This window comes from Macrotis lagotis, chromosome 4 (genome assembly GCF_037893015.1).
Source record: "Macrotis lagotis isolate mMagLag1 chromosome 4, bilby.v1.9.chrom.fasta, whole genome shotgun sequence".
In the NCBI taxonomy this organism is placed as follows: domain Eukaryota; kingdom Metazoa; phylum Chordata; class Mammalia; order Peramelemorphia; family Peramelidae; genus Macrotis; species Macrotis lagotis.
The window spans coordinates 30,663,323-30,680,543 of record NC_133661.1 but is presented as its reverse complement, the minus strand read 5'-3'; the positions used below and the strand labels follow the sequence as shown (position 1 = coordinate 30,680,543).

General features: G+C 42.4%; 1 protein-coding gene across 1 annotated transcript; it reads right to left on the bottom strand.

Annotated features, from left to right (window-relative positions):
• Positions 1 to 684: 684 nt before the first annotated feature.
• Positions 685 to 17,217, bottom strand: KIFBP (kinesin family binding protein). The gene is made up of 7 exons (XM_074232415.1): positions 16,740 to 17,217; positions 13,833 to 13,931; positions 11,579 to 11,658; positions 11,110 to 11,293; positions 8,364 to 8,454; positions 5,099 to 5,208; positions 685 to 2,137 (listed from the first exon to the last, which is right to left on the bottom strand). The coding sequence occupies exons 1-7, from the start codon at positions 17,178 to 17,180 to the stop codon at positions 1,259 to 1,261; spliced, it is 1,884 nt and encodes a 627-aa protein (XP_074088516.1). The 5' UTR covers positions 17,181 to 17,217; the 3' UTR covers positions 685 to 1,258.
• Between the last annotated feature and the right edge of the window lie 4 nt (positions 17,218 to 17,221).

Here is a 17,221-nt window from a genome sequence, read left to right as displayed (position 1 = left end):
CATCTTCAATCATAACCAATTCACTTCCTCCTCCAGTTAAAACTTACCTCATGGGGGTGCCTAGGTGGCGCAGCGGATAGAGCAGCGGCCCTGGAGTCAGAAGTACCTGAGTTCAAATCCAGCCTCAGACACTTAATAATTGCCTAGTTGTGTGACCTTGGGCAAGTCACTTGTCCCCATTGCCTTGCAAAAACAAAAAAACAAAAAAACTTACCTCACTTTATTCACCAATGGTTGTCAATATGGCTATTGGCTCCTGTCCCTACAGATCAGTTGTAGTTCAGCCTCCTGGTTAAAAAATCAATGTAGGTGGCCAGAGCCCTCTCAGCATCCTTTCCTCCCTCTATCAGTTCAGTCACTACAAAAGTAGAAAGGAGGAAATCTAGGACCAGGGATTGTTTCCCAAATTTGAGGTGGCCCACCTCACCTCCTGGAGATGAACCTCTATATAGAAGACAGCACCAGCAGACAGTGATGCCATTGCCATGCCCAGTCTCAAAGCGCCTGCCATCTGGCAGAACCTGTGGGAGCTCGGTACTTTGCAGGTTCAGTTCTAGAGTGGGACCTCTGGCCCTGACAAAGCATAAGGGCTTCTCTGGGGCTCTCAACAGAATGAAAACTTTGATTTTTTTCACAGCTTATACAAGTCTGAAAGAATAGTGGTAACTACAGGGATGCCAGGAACCTGAGCAGATGTAGGAGCATGAAAAAAGGAACCAAAAACCATTTGGTTAGTGAAGCAAGTCTGTTTATTACATATCTAATAATTTTTTCCCTATAATATAGACAAAGAATTTTACAACATACAAAATAAATTACAGGTTAGTTATCATGAAACTGTAATGGGTAAACATTTCTTTGGGAAGTTAGGATTCTAGAAGAAACTGCAGAAAGCTCATGGTTTGGTTCCCCACCTAGAAAACTGTATTTCTTTAAAAAAATACAGTAACTTTTGTCCACCAGCTACATCATTCAGAATCTTCCCTTGACTCACCCCTTCAGTACTATTCTGTAACTCATATTTAGAAACTGGATCTTGTGGTGGAATAAGGCAGGAAAAACAGGAAAACAAGCCATCTAAACAGTAACCACAAGTTTACTTTACCAAAGAAATGTAGGAAATCAAGAGAAAACTTGTTTCACTGACAACTGAGTCAGGGAGCCCTGCCTGGAGTACCAGCTGGGCTTCCCTGCCCACTAGAGGCAAGCAGCTTGCAAAAGGGCCTGGGACTAAGAATCACTCTGCTCTATAGCACATTTAAGTAAAAGGGCTCAGCTTGGCTCGGAGCCGCTCCATCTTGGCTGGAAGCAGCCCTGCCATCTCTTTACTGAGTTCTAGCTCAGTCTCAACAGCACGGACAGCCTCGGGGTACTTCTCACAGTAGTCAACCAAGAATGAGTAGTATTCCAAGGAGGCCTGCATGTTGTCTAGCTCCTTCCTGCCATCAGAAGTGATGAGCTTGCCATAGAGCCGAGCAATGTGGAACTTGGCTACCAGGGCAGGGCGGAGAACATCTTCCCCAAGCTGTTCTGGAAACACCTTATTGGGGTCCTTAAGGGAGTCTAGGAAGAGTTCATAGTACTTGATGGCTGACTGAGCCAGGGAATTAATTTTCTTTATCGTGTGTGAATCAAGCTCTTCTAGCCTGTTGGCGATGGCCACTTTTAAGTCCATCATCTCATAGTAGGTGTGGGCAAGCTCAAATTGAAGCTGCCGACTTATCAACAGATAATACTGTGGATTTAGGTCTACAGTGAGGGGCTCTAACATGTCTATTCTCCGCTTGTGCATCTTGCAACGCCTCTCATAATCCTCTTCAAAGAATGCAAGCACCTTAAATAGAGAACTGTGGTCCTGGACAATTTCTATATGATCAGTGATGTACCCATCAACCTGAAAGTACTCTTTTGCCTCAAAGACATAGTTCTGGCCCACTAAAAACACCTCTCTGGCTTCCCTAAAGTCTAATGGGGGCACACAGGCTACTTTTTCTTCCATGGCCAAGATGGCATCACACACATCGCTAGTGCCAAAGAGCACAACTTTCTTCCTGATGTTTTCTTTCTCATCTTCCTCTCTTTTCCTCCGAGCTCTAAGTTCAAACTGTTTATCAAAGTCAAGTTCTCCTATATTGTCCTGAAAGGGAATAAAAGTAAAAGTTTAAAGTAGGACCCTGGTCTATAATCATTTCTAATAATGACAATCTTCTTTTTAATTTTTGCTTACATTCTCAATCACTAACAAGAGAAAGATGTAAAATTCTCCCCTAGACTATGCTAGGAAGTGGAGCAGCTAGGTGGTGCAGTGGATAGAGCACTGGCCTTAGAATCAGGAGGACAGGGCATTTCAAATTCAGTCTCCCATCCAGAGTCACCTCCAGTCATCCCGACTCATATTTGGTCATAGGATCCAGATGGCTATGGAGGAGAAAGTGAAGCTGGGGACCCTCATTCAAATGCAATTCACATGCTTTATGGCATCACCTCCCTGATGTCACAGTGGTCTTCAAGAATGACGAACAAACATCATCATTTTGAATAATATAACTTATCCTCTATAAATCATTCTCTAGAAATTCATTTATCTGATATTTAGTTCTTGTTTCATTTATAAATCTACTTCCTAGAAAGAATGCTAAAATTAAGGTGTATATGGTTTATGATTTGATTCTGAAGAGATATATAAAGCATTTTTAATTTTTTCTAAACACCCCCCCTTCATATTGCAGTCCTATCTCCTCAATGAAGTCTCCCCAGATTGATGTAGGTGTTATCTAGTTCTGAGTAGATATGGAATTCCAAGAACCACTGTTCCCTCCAAATGAACTATATACTTACTTTTCAGTCCAAAAGTTTACCTCTAATGCATACATTATATTAAGCCTCCTAATTTCCTTGGCTTACCATTTTTATTGTGTCCTTTCCTGTATTTATCCTTGTTCTAACCAGGTACTGACTCCTGGAACCTGTCTGTCCTCTCCTTTCAGGTTTCCTCTTTGGGCCCCTCTGCCCCATCGCCCCCTGCCCTGCCGGAGGACAAGAAATGTCTTTGTTTCAACTGAACCCTGAGGGTTTAGTGCCTGTGGCATTAATGTTTTTCACTGATCTTAAAGGTCTCACAAGACAAGGACCATTACTGTCTTCAATGACATTGCCATACTCATCAGTGGAAACCTGTTGATACCTAATTTCCTAAGCCTACACTTTTCCACTTTTTCAACACTGGTCCGAACTCCCTGGCCCCGGCATCTACTCAAGACCAAGTCACAGTACAATAGGTCTTCTTCACCCATTTGGTTTATCCTGAGTGGGTCATTTGGCCAAACTCAAGTGACTACAGATCTCATGTAACAGGCTCTGCCAAGTTCCAAGGCTTGATATAATCAGCATAATGTTGCCTGCAAACAATAGTATTTGAAAGATCTCAGATCAATAGGGAATCCTCAAAGACAGTGGGAAACACCTAGGTTCTTATTGGACACCTTGCCTGATTATCAATGATCAAAGGATCAAGTGTAATTAGATCTTTCAAGGAATTCTGTATAATTTTCACATCTGTATGAGAAACAGTATGTTGGAAGATAGCCTTGAAGATGGTATTTTGCTCTACTGAATTTGATGGTCAGCACAGTGGGATTGCCCCCAGCCATCTACCAGGATAGCCAGGATCAACGTCCTCTCATCTGCCCTGACGCTGCTGACCCTGTCAATAGGCCTGAAGCTGAGCTCCTCTGGCTCCAGTCAGGAGTTACTTGACTTGTGACTGAGATTCCTTTGGGCTGTCCGGTGAAGACAATGGAGCCCTTCTTGGAATCCAGCTTTTAGAAAGTTCATCAAGTTCATGTGAAGGACCCTTGGATTAGCAGGTCTATTTACCTGCTCTCTAGTCTGAGCCAGATCATATTTCGTCTCCCACCAGGGCCTATCCAATTCAGGTACCTCAGTTATTCTGCCAGGGAGGGCAAACCCTGACCAACTGCCTTCTTCTCTGGGATATAATAAATTATATACACATATACACACACACATATAAAATCATCAATACAATACTACCCTTGCTACTAAGAAAGGCTGTCAGACCCACATCTAAAATGGACCTCAGAAATCCCCTAGCCCAGCACCCTTACAGGACCTGAGATCTATTCACTGTCTCATGGCTGTACCATGTTACAATCACAAGTCCTGTGCTTCCCTTTTCCTAACTATACCACTCCACCATTTCTTTGTATCCCCTGATGGAAGCTAAGCCTGAAGACAGGGACTGTCTCATGTTTACATTCTTCTCCAGTACAGCAGAATCTCATCCCCAGGGGAAGCTTAATAAAAACAAAGCCTGCTTTGACCTGGAGGCTGCTGGTGGTGGGGTGGAGAGGCCTCTGAACTTGGATTCAGACTGACCCAAGATCAAATCTGGCCTTAGACACTTCCCAGCTGGGTGACCCTTTACCTGGCAAGTCCCTTTACCTCTGATGGCCTTACTCTTCTCAGTTCCTCCCTCAAGGTTGCTGTAAGAATCAGCTGAGGCTCTGAACCTGGTAAACAGCAGGTGCTACAGAAATGTGCATTTCCCCTCCCCCTGGTCTTTTCTACACTTATTATGTGCAGAGTCTTCCCAAAGATAATGTAGAAATGGGAAGCTTACTCTCAGAATGGTGTCACCACCAGAGGAGACTTCCCACCTTCCCCTTATGGCTCTTCTTTACTTTGGTCTGATGTCCTTTTTCCTTCCAGTTTTTTTTCCCCTTTTTTTCTCTTCCAGTTTCTACCCAACCTCTCCCAGACCCTGCCTATCTAGGAAAAGACCCTGCCCATATACACCATCTCCCACTAATCTGCAGTGCCTGTGGGGGTCATCAGCACCCAGATGGCTTCCAGGTACAGTGATACAGAGACCCCTTAAAAAGTTTCAGGGACTGAAGAGACTGCCACCTTTTGCATCTGAAGGTGCTACTTTCTGTTTCAAATTTGCCAACTACTTAAAAGCTCTCTATTGAGTGCTTCCTATATACAGGCACCTGGGCTAGGAAGGAAGCCCCTTTTAAGATGTCATCAGCTTTGCATACTTAAATACAAACACAACCCTTGTTGGCGTTCCTACCTCCAGAGAGGACTGTGCATTCTGCAGGAGATTCAAACAATACTTGATCCAGCATCTGGCAATTTCTGCTTTTCTTTGATGAAGATCTTGTTGATCCTGTTCTACTTCAGCTAATGAGACACACAACACAGGACATCTTTAAACTCATAGAGTAGCTGACTTTCCAAGTTCTGTGCATTAAGAATTTTAATTAGGCATTTCAAAACAAGATAATTTTTAGCCTTCCCCCCCAAAAAATTCCTCACTACATCCAGTGGAGGTTGCTAAATTATTATTTTTTGGTTTTTTTTTTTTTGCAAGGGAATGGGGTTAAGTGGCTTGCCCAAGGCCACACAACTAGGTAATTATTAAGTGTCTGAGGCTGGATTTGAACTCAGGGACTCCTGACTCCAGGGCCAGTGTTCTGTCCACTGCCCCACCTAGCTACCCCCAAGGTTGCTAAATTATGAAAGAAAAACACCCCAAATATTTCTCTATTAAAGTTACCAATCCAAAATTAGTTCCTATTTGTAATTAGAATTTCTTTTTTGTATAAAGGGCAAAAAGGAATTTTGAGTTAATATAGCCAATATTTACCCTGAAAATTAGCATACTTTCTTTTAACCAGGTACCAAAAAATTGGATCCTGTCACTGTGAAATCAAACAGTGAACTAGTAAAAACTTCAACAGAGAAAAGCACATTTTCTGAGGGAGATCAGGTGTTTGATAGTAAAGAGAAGATTATATTCTGACTCTTTACCTTGGTCCTTGTAGCAGGAGGCACAAGGCTCTGTCAAGGGTGATGACACTCATGAAAACCAACAAGCCAATTTTCTGACTTTGCCCCAGGGAATAATGAAAGTACGCAATCTCTTTTCTCTAGATTTGTGCTTTTTGATAACTTCCTTCTTAAAAATAAAACAGCTTTCATATCCTCGTAGATAACCCAACTCAATCATTTGTTTCAACTACAAAGATGACAATAAATGAAAGTCCTTAGAAGACTTTAAAAAAAAAACTTTAAAAAAAAGAGAATCCTGTAATTGGAAGGAAAATCCTAGACCTTCTAACAGAGTTCATAACTTAAAAAAGAATCCTCACATGCTCATTCAGCCTTAGCACAAGATCTCCTTGAGGAGTCTGTTGCATTCCTGAAAAGCCCATTAAGAGGACCACTGTTCTTGAGATAAGGTCTCAATTTGCCCATTTTGTCATTTCCAATCAATGCTTCTGGTATCCCTCTGACAAGCAGAATCTGGCCAAGGTTTGATCCCTACTCCAAAAATTTGAGTCTTCTCTTTTCCAGTTAATATCCCCAGTTCTTTCATATAGAAGAGACTCAAGAAAAAGACTTTCCAACTCACCTATACCACAGAATTTTCTGTGACTAAGCTCTCTCGATTCTTGTCCAGAAAGCTGATTTTCTCAAAACACTCAAGAATCATTTAAGAAGTAAATTTTTTTAAAGAAAAAAAAATTATTGTTCTCAGGGCAGCTAGGTGGTGCAGTGGATAGAGCAACATCCCTGGAATGGAGAGGACTTGAGTTCAAGTCTAGCCTCAGACACTATTTAATTAGCTATGTGAACTTGGGCAAGTCACTTAACCCCACTGCCTTGCAAAAACTCAAAATGAAAAAGAAGTTTTCAATTTATTGTTCTCCAATTATATGTAACAATAATTTTTAATGCTCATTTTAAAAACTTTTAAGTTCCAAATTCTCTCCCTTCCTCCATCCCCACCCCACCTCCACTGAGAAAGCAATTTGATATAGATCATAAATGTGTGATCATGCAAAACATTGCTGTTATAATCATGTTGTGAAAAAACAAAATATTCCCCCCCCAATTACAAAAAGAAACCTGAAGAAAAATAAAATTGAAAAACATTGTACACCCTAACAGCAACATGGGGGTGATGATCAACCTTGATGGACTTGCCCATTCCATTGGTACAATAATCAGGGACAATTTGGGGCTGTCTGCGATGGAGAATACCATCTGTATCCAGAGAAAGAATTGTGGAGTTTGAACAAAGACCAAAGATTGTTACCTTTAAGGGAAAAAACCCATTATCTTATTATGTAATTTTGCTATCTCTTTTACTTTATGTTTCTTCCTTAAGGATACGATTTCTCTTTCATCACATTCAACTTAGATCAATGTATACCATGGAAACAATATAAAGACTAGTAGACTGCCTTCTGTAGGGGGAGGGAAGTGAGATTAGGGGAAAAATTGTAAAATTCAAAAGAAATAAATTAAAAAAAAATAAATATAGCAATTAAAACAAATCTTTCCTAGGTTTTCCTAAGAGCATCCTGCTCATCATTTCTTAATAGCAGAACAGCATTCCATCATATTACACTCCATAATTTGACGGGCATTCCCTGCCACCAGAAAAGAGTAACCACAAATATTAAGGAGCAACTCTTACTTGATTTTTTAAAAGCCCAGTCTTTTCCACTATGGAAGCAATATGTAGTATACAGGAATTTTGGCCCCAGGGTCACAAAGACTTGGGACTTACATCTTCGCTTCTGAGCCACACTGGCTGCTGTGAGTATGAACATGTCACTTAACTTCTCAATCCATATGCATTAATTAAGCCCTTGGCACTGTGCTAGCCAAGAGATCCCATTCTAATGAGGGAGAGAACATGCAAATAATTTGATAAACACAAGAGGTGTCCAGGGCAGAAGAACCTCACAGGAGTCAGCAACAAAGCACAAGCACCTTTCTAAAATTCCAACATTTTCTAACTAGGATAGAAAAATGCATCTTCTTCCCAAATTTAAGAAGGGACATTTTTGTCTAAGACCAGACAAAGAAACTGGTCATTCTATTATTGCAACTGTCAACTGACAGACAGACTCCAATTCTTGATATGTTATTTTCATCACTGTTAAGGAAATGCTTTCAAGACTTGTGATGGAAAATACCATCCACATCCAGAGAAAGAACTAAGAGTTTCATGAAAGCAGACCAAAGCCAACTGTTTTCACTTTCTAAAATTTGTTTCGTGTTTTTTTCTTTCTCCTGATTTTTTCCCCCTTTGTTCTGATTCTTCTTTCACAACAAGCCTAGTAGGGAAATATGCTAAACATGACTGTGTATGTGTAATCTTTATCAGATTACATGCTGTCATAGGGAAGGGAGCAAGAAAATATGGAATTCAAAATCTTACCAAAAAATTTAGGTTTTTTAACTATTTTTACATGTAATTGAAAAAATAAAATTTTAGAAAAAGAGAATGTCTTCAAAAACTGTAATACAAAAACACTCACACTCACGGTCTTCTGTTGTTGGAGTCTGTTCGGCCTGGCTAAAGATGACACTTGCAGCTGATAAACAATGCCTGGACTCCATAAAACATTGCTATGAGAAAAGTAAGCAACAATAAATTAAGATTTGAATTACTAGACAGTCAACTATTAACAGAATAGGCAATCTTTAAATATAGCAAAAGCAATAAAATCTATCCAAAAAAAGCCCCCTTTCCAGCAAACAAGATGGACTCACAAATACAATCTCTTATTTGTTTGCCTGGGTAAGCAAACCCCAGGAAGTAATTCCGGAGTAGTCCCTTAAATAGGAAGAACTGACTAAAAATATCATCGAGGGGAGGGCTTCTTAATCTTGGACTAAGTGGAAAAGTTTTTTTCACATAGAAAACTATTTTCATCCTGATCTTCAAGATAATTTGCTTCTTTTGTGTTCTTAAGCATTTAAAAACCTTTTTCCAAGAAGGGACTCACAAGCTTCAGCCAATTGCCGGAGTCCAGAACAAAAAAATGGTCAAGAACCACTGATGCAAAGCCACAGACCCCAAGAAGAGGTGGGAAGCGTGTGGCATGGGGGGGCACATGCTGGCCATCCCTCCGCTTGAACCTGGCTTGCTGATAGGAAAATCTGTACAGAGCATCTGGCCTCAGGTTTTGTGATTTCTAAATCATAGGCTGCTCTCTGAGAGTCTGAAGAACAGAGCAGCATCCAACTTTATAATCTGAATTGGCAAGCGCACAACAGCCTGGAAACAATAAGCTTTCCTTATGCTAACAGTGGATAAAAGATATTATCAACTCTTATTTCATCCATTAAGTCCTTTGGTCTAAATTACTAAAATAAAAGGTTAATCAAGACCTGGTCTTCTAGACTATATTATAGGATTACAGAAAGGGAATACAGTTAGCTAAAATTTAAAATAAAATTTATCTGCTCTTAAACTACAAAGAAGTAGGGGGTATCTAGGTGGCGCAGTGGATAGAGTACCGGCCCTGGAGTCAGGAGTACTTAAGTTCAAATCTGGCCTCAGATACTTAATAATTGTCTAGCTGTGTGACCTTGGGCAAGTCACTAAACCCCACTGCCTAAAATTAAAAAAAAGGTAAAAAAAATACAAAGAAGTAGACTCTGATGGTTAACTATTTCCCTTCTCTATCCACCACATGGCCAGAAAGATTTCTATCTAGTGGGGTTTGCAAATAAGGAGACACATCTCATGTAACTCTGAAAGCCCATTACTCAAACCTGGAAAAAAAAATTTTTTTAGCAACAAAACTCAAGAATCTATAAACAGACACCATAAAAAGAAAACTAGTTTTAATTGTCTCAAGATTATGAAGGAATTTTCCACAGTAATCTGCTGGCCAGAGTAGCACGGCAAATCTTTTAAGTTACACGTGGGAGTAAATAACATTTGATGGCTGCTGCTGCTAGGTACAACACCTGATCAGCAGCATTCACATTTTTCAGTGATATTCTATGAAGTCTAGTTAAAATGACACTGGTGGGCAACATAATTGACTCCCCAAACCCTTTATAAAATGAAAGTTACTTCATTCTACAGAAAGCAATTTTTCAAGAGGATGTTCAAGGGTAGTTGATACAAGAGAGAAGTCTAGAATTGATCTTCAGCATTAAAATACAGTATCCCAAAAATTTTGTTTTGTTTTTGGGATTTTTGCAAGGCAATGGAGTTAAATGACTTGCCCAAGGTCACACAGCTAGGTATTATTAAGCATCTAAGGTTGGATCCAGGCCACTGCAACACCGAGCTGCCCCATGCCAAAAATTTTAATGCTGGAAACAGGCTTTGAATGAATTGTCTAGTCTGTGATCATACAATTGCTGTGTCAGAGGTCAGGTTAAAAAATCTGTGGCAAAAGAGATAGTTTGGAATACCTAATGTACCAAAGGATGTTGGCTCAGAACAGTATCTTATGTGGGGGTGAGAATTTGAGACTGAAAGATTCCAGCTATGAGCATTCTTCTGAGTGGCTCTTACTTGCAGGTGCATCCTAAAGAGAAACTTCACAAATCGTCTGAATTGGAACTAAGTTGAGATACTTATTTCTAGTATAAAAATTATCACACAGAAGTGAAGTCTCAAAAATAACTGAAAAAGTATCACATGCTATTTATCAACTTCCTTATGAAATTCTGAGGATAGTTATTAGATTACAGGGACCTAAAGAGCACCCACAAATTCATAAAGATAAAGCTATTTCTGCAATCAAGATAAAAGCTCAATTTAATGCAATATTTCATTAAACCAAATTTTAGGAAATTATCTATTTATTATTTTAAATCTTTACTTATCAAAGGCTAACAGAGTAGTGATAAAGAGCCCTACTGATCATCTAATTCACTGCTTTAATTTTATCAATAAGGAAATCAAGATGTAAAGGAGAAAGTGAATTGTTCAAGGCAACAGAGTAGGTGGCAGGACTAGCATGGAAAATGTAATGCCCCCTCCCCCCCATTCTAAATGAAGGCACAGCCTTCCAGGCTGACCATGCCATCCAGGCCTGGAAGTCAGGGCAAGATCCGAGATCTAGGTTCCTTGAGCCCAGCTCTCCCCTTTACTTCTTGAGCAGAAGAGTGCCCAGATTAGATTCACATCGTGGACCCCATGAAGAATCCTTACAAAAGCCACAAGGAAAAAAACAGAATCCTGATTTCTTTACTCAGGACCCCATTTTAAGATCCCCCTGGGCATTCACTTGGTTGTGCCTTCTGGTAAGGGCTTACCTTGTTGATATAGTATTGAGATAAAGTGGCAGCATTGATCGCCCATTCTACAGGGTGGTAGCCATTGTATTCCAGTTGGCGTTTAAGGGTGGTGTGGCAATACTGAGCAGCCTTCTCAATCATTTCCAAGTGTTGATAGACTTGAGCCAGGTAATACAAGGTATGAGTATACGCCTTCTCAAATCTGGGATGATAACAGGTCACGAACAGAAACACAAAAGTACAAGGAACCCCAGAGGTGAGTTAGTCCAAACACTATCCAACACAGGACTCCCACCTGTAATTCTCACATTTCCACTTAAAAACCTTCAACAAGGAGGGTTTTTCCTTCTAGTGAACAGAATCCTGCCCCCAGCCCTCCCTCCCCCCAAGCCCAAACCGAATCCCTCATCCACACTGAAAGGAAGGGGCTCCCTCAGTGCTTGGCTGAGCCTCCCTGGAAGGTCACTGGGGAACACTCAACACTCACTTTCTGGATCGCTCCTGCTCAGTAAGCTTCTCTTCCTCGGCCAGAAAGTGCTCGATGGGATCAAGAGGAGGGTTCCCAATCTAGAAGAAGAGAGACTCTTTGTGAGTACCAGGCTCCCTCTTTTGGTGAAAAGTCTGCATTTTCACTGGTTTTCTTTAGCCAAGAACACAACACTATTAAGCCCACAAGAGGAACGTCTCGCTCACTTAACCCAGGCTTTGTTTCCTAACCCTAAAAAACCTGCCCCTGCTTAGAAACCATCATGAACATCTTGATTGCTCGGGTTAGCAACACTCTCCAAATGAACAGTTTAGGAGTGAGGGTGGCAATGATGTGGATGGACAAGAACTAGACTCCAGCTCTTTCCCACAGATTCAGAAGTGGAATCCACTAGTGGACAAGATCTCACATGGCATTGCTGTTTAAGGTGATCATTAGAAAAAAATGAAATCCAATTACTTAGCCTCTCCTCCAGTGAGGAGAGAATAAAGTGTTTTTCACTCTTAACATTGCCTCTCTGGTCCCCCCCCCCCCCCCCAATAACAGAGCTCTTCATCTTTACTTTGCTCAACTTGTTCTCATTAGTATACAACCATCACTGATGGGTCTTACACTAGATTAACCAGACAAGGCCAAGCAGTAATTCAACCCTTTTCCAAAAAAAGCTCATCCCGCCGATGGGAGCTCTAAATGGATTTCTAATTTGGCTCCTCATTGCTAAGGCAAGGTCACAATGGACAAGTAGGTCTCCAGAGCCCCTAACAAAGGCGCTTCTGTGGCAGGGCTAATCTCCAGCCCTGTCAACAATTCAGAAAACTATTTAATATTCCTAAGACCTACTCAGATGATGGGGACACATGCAAAGACAATAACAAGCTATGTTAAGTCTATCTCCCCCAGTCCCCACCCCAAAGATTTTTGTCACAGAGGCCTTTTTCCCACTGCTCTCATTAACTAGCTCCCTGTTTTCCTCCCAAAACAAGGATATAAGTAAAAAACCAGACTTTATAATGTATAGTCATATTTCCACATAAATACAGTGAAACAATGAAATACTAAATTATATTTAAAATTTTTAAACACATAAACCAAATTTAATATTGTAGAAGATTCCTTAGTTTGTGAGCATGAAGACACTAATAAGTATCTTGCCGGAGTGTTTTGCTTTCCTCAGTAGGTACAACCAACCTGGCAGAGGGGATCATTCAAACTCCATTTAAAGATCTGACTTACAATCATTCCTTCAGACCAAATTTTTTTTTTTAATCTATAGTTCCATGGCATTCAACTTGTCCCCGGGGGATGCCCCTTAAATTACAAATCCTCTTTAGCACTTTAAAAATCAGTGATTTGGACTAACCTATCCCATTCTGATTACTATGTTATTTGTGATTTCATTTGTGTGAGATATCTATCTTTAATCCCCTCCAAAGAACTGCCAGGAAATTTCCTTTCATTTGTATAGGATACTTTTCAATACCCATTCTCATTCAGGGTTTGATTTGGTGCTGACAGACCCTCACAGATAAACAGGGAGGACAGAGTAATGCCCTTCACAGAAAGAAGTTTTGGAATGTGTCAAAAACCCAACACAAATATAATGAAATTGATTTTTTTTTTGCTAACTCCAGTGTGAAATGTGTTGTTTATTCACATCAATAACAACAGCATCTACTACAAATATCACCAGTGTGAACTCAAACAGAAACTATAGCCAGTTTAAAACATAAATTTGAAAATAAAAAAGTGATTTCTATCCTTGGTTTTGAGAAATATTTCTCCAGTTATTTAATGTATGTCCCCATATTCACAAAACAAAATCATTTAAATTTACCTTAATACAATTATTTATGAGCTTTTTGGAACTGCAATAGTTTCAGGCAATACACCTTAATTTGCTCTCCTGTGAGCATAACTCTTAATGCAAGGCTGAGAAAACAATTCAGAATTTTGAGTCTATTCGTGGTGCTAACAGTAACAGCATAAAATCTCATAATCACACAAATCCCTGTAGCAGACATCATCCATCTCCCTCCAATCCTACCAAAGGGGCTGTGGTTATTAAAGTAAGGGGAGGACACATGTAAAGTAAAATGTCACCCAATAGCTGAGCTATGGCACTGAAATCCACACCAGCTAAGTAGGGAAGCTCCAGGGAGCTCCTAAAGTCTCACCAGAACATTCCACCTTTTCCCCTCTTATTCACTTCTGACCAGTTCCCAACTGAAAACAAGTTTCTGAAAGCTTCCCATACCTCTTTCATATACTGATTGTACAGTGCTTCAGCAGACTCAAGGTAAGTCTGGGCAGTCTCAATATCATCTCTCTCAGACCACAGGATACCCAGATTATTCTAGATTAAAAAGAGACATGAATTACAATTCAGATAAAACGTTCTCCATTTACATTTTAAGTTACTTACACTCCAAGTTACAAATGTACCAGAGCCAGGGGCCTCAAAGATGAAGCTGGAAAACTGCTTCCCTAACAGCTGCAGAATCTCCTGAGAGGTCACTGAGTTGTTTTATAAAAGAGGAAACAGAGGCCCAGAGAGACTGAAGTGATTTGCCCAGGGTCAGACAGGCAGAAATCAAGGGAGCCAGGACCCAGGTTCTCCCCAGTCCAAAGTCAGGATCTTTCCACTGTAACCATCACTGTAATGCTGCTAAAGAATGGTCAAGCCTGGCTTCACTAACAAACTGCAGGTATGCCTCGCCTTCTTACCACAGTCTACCTGGAAGGTTCTTGAAGTCATGTATCCTCAACTGGGTTTTAAGTCCCCTGGTGTCCAGAACTGTGTGGTAACTGCTGTAGTCACATTCTCGAGTGGGGCGTCCCTAGACACAGTCAGGATGATCTGCATCGTCTTTTGAAAAGCTGCTTGGGGAATTCAGGTACCAAGCAGGCGGCAAGGTGCACCTGCCAATGCCTCCTGAGGCTTTAGATGCTGCTACTACTACCTGGTACCACTAAGCCAGAACAGACATGAGCCTGTTATCCCCGGGACGTCAGGTGGCTCTAAAGAACACCTGGACCTCCCAGTTCTAGTCCAGTATTCGTCCTATTCTATCTTCAACTATATCAGATGATAAAGTCTACAAGTGTTATCAGAGCTCAGGGGATGGGCAGGAAGGCAGCATTCCAGTGTGGAGAGCAGCTCCCTCTGATTCTGACATTATGAATCATGGATTCATGGCAATGGAAACAAAGGAACAAACTCATCTTGTAGGAGGAAGAAGGTTCCACTACAAGAAGAGTGGAAGAAAAGGTTGCAAAAACAAAATGGATAAGGAAATAGGAGGTGGAGCCTTGAAAATCAATAATGATTTGTTATCTGAGGCAGGAACCCCAAGGATTCTTCCCTAGAATTCATCCAAAGTTTTGGATGACACGACATTTCTAGTACCACTGGGCAAGACAAAAAAAAAATCATGCCTTATTGGGGCAGCTAGGTAGATAGAACACTGGGCCTGGAATCAGGAGGACCTGACTCAAATTCAGCCTCAGACACTTTATTACATACATGTGACCTTGGGCAAGTCACTTAAGCCCATTACCCCAAAAAACAAAACGAAAAAAATCATACCTTGTACTCTATTTGTCCAGAGGAGGCTTTCAGACTTTACCATAGTCAACAAATCAACCAATCTCTATTAAGGGCCAACTACAAGCCAGGCTTCATGTGAAATGCCAAGTATACAAAAAATGGCAAAGATCTCACCCTCCACTAAGAGAGACAACATTTGAATTAACATGAACAAATAAGCAGAGAAAAAACCAATCAAGAGGGAAAATTTTCCAATGAAGAGCATCTGGAAAAGGCTTCCAGGACAAGATTGGTTTTGAGTTGGGATTCAAGGAAGCCAAGAGGAAGAATCCATAGGGAGTCACTGGCGGTTACTGAGTGGCGGGAGCAGAGGTGACATGGGCCGGAGTGGGGAGAGACTTGAGGCAGACAGACCCAGCTGCAGCTACTGCAGCAGGTCAGATGGGAGGGTCTGCACCCGGGAGTCAATGGCAGAGGAGAGAAGGGGGGCTGTGCCAGGGATGACATGAAGGTGAAAACCAAAGGCCTTGGCACCAGCATGGCCATGGGGGAGGATGAGAGAGAAGGAGTAATCTCAGGCTGTGGGTTGTCCCCAAGAGAAGGAGTCAAAATAGTTCACATCTGGCTGCCAACCCTCCTCGCTGACTTGGCTTCATGAGGAATCATGTACACCAATAATCATTTCTGAAATGTCTCTCTCTTTCTTGCATTTTACACCACATAAATTTGCCAGTAAGAAAAGCATTTACAGCTTACCTGAAAGGTTACAAGCCTTAAAGAAGAAAATTTCAAGTCAAATGTTTTGAAGGTCACATTCAGAAATCATAAACTCTGACTTTGCAAACTCAAGGCTCTGAAAACTCCAGGGAACAAAGACGTGTGGGGGTCCAAGTGCAGGACTCAGAGGAGACCTGAAAATCAGGGCAGCTAGGCCCCTGAGAACAAGGGAACTTCCAGAGAGTTCTGACCTGACTAGAAGTCAGGGAGTCTTAAGCTTCTTTTGCGCTATGATTCTCAGAACAAACTTTCTAAGTTTTTTAAGTAAGACAATATAATAAGATAAGGTAATAATAAGTGACTTGTGGTCATGGTCACACAATGTGTTGAGTGTCTGAGGCTGGACTTGAACTCAAGTCCTCCTGATTTCAGATCCACTGCACCACCAAGCTGGTCAGAACGATGTTTTTAAATGCTTAATATCAAAGACACAGAATAACAGAGAAAACTGGTTCTATTAAAATGTAATTGTAAAAAACTGTGTTTTTTGCAGTTCTCAGTCCTCAGATTAAAAAAAAAATCACTGGCCCAGTTCCTTTCCTAGAGAGATTTCTAAAGAGAAAAATGGAGGGAGTGGAAAGGGTGAGTTAGGAAATGAATATAATGGGGCGATAATGGGCATTAAAAAATAAGAGAAGCCCTCAGGGTGCCCTCCAGGACTGCTCCTCCGACAATCCCCTCTCCAACCCCTGCGGGCAGAGCCGCCCCATCTCCGGATGCTCCCTCTGTAAGGAGGGCCCTAGTACCGATGGGTCCCCACCCAGACCCCTGCTAATTCTGAGCGGGGCGGTCCCCTCCCCTCCCCGCCCCGCCCCGCGCCGGGCCCGGCCGCCCCACCTGGGCCTGCAGGTGCAGCGCCACGGCGGCCGGCTCCAGGCGGCTGCGCCGCACCAGGCGCAGGCACTTCTGCAGATGCTCCTCGCCCGCCGCCAGCTCCTCCGTGTCGATGTGGTTGAGGCCCAGCTGCAGCTCCACGGCGGCCAGGCGCACGGCCCGCGCGCTGGGCTCCGGCCCCGGCCCCGGCCCCGGCTCGGCCGGCCGGCCCCCCTCGGCGCCCGGGCCGCCCTCGGCCCCCGCCGCCCCGGCGCCGGCCTCCTCGTCCTCGTCGTCCTCGGCCGCGGGGCCCAGCAGCGCCCTGGCCTCCTGCAGCAGCTCCCGGGCGCGGTACTTGGACTTGTACGGGGCGTTCTCCGGGTCCTTCTGGGACTCCACGCGCGACAGCGCCAGCGACGCGCGGAACTTGTCGCAGGCCGCGGCCCAGGCCGCCGGGGTCGCCATGCCGCCCGCCTCGCCGCCCGCGTCCTCCGCCCCTCGCTCCG

Coding starts and splice junctions, on each gene's coding strand:
- KIFBP (XM_074232415.1), bottom strand. CDS start 17,180: ATGGCGACCCCGGCGGCCTGGGCCGCGGCCTGCGACAAGTTCCGCGCG. Junction 11,659..13,832: donor ACAATCAGTATATGAAAGAG/GTATGGGAAGCT, acceptor CTCTTCTTCTAG/ATTGGGAACCCTCCTCTTGA. Junction 5,209..8,363: donor AACAACAGAAGACCGTGAGT/GTGAGTGTTTTT, acceptor GTGTCTCATTAG/CTGAAGTAGAACAGGATCAA.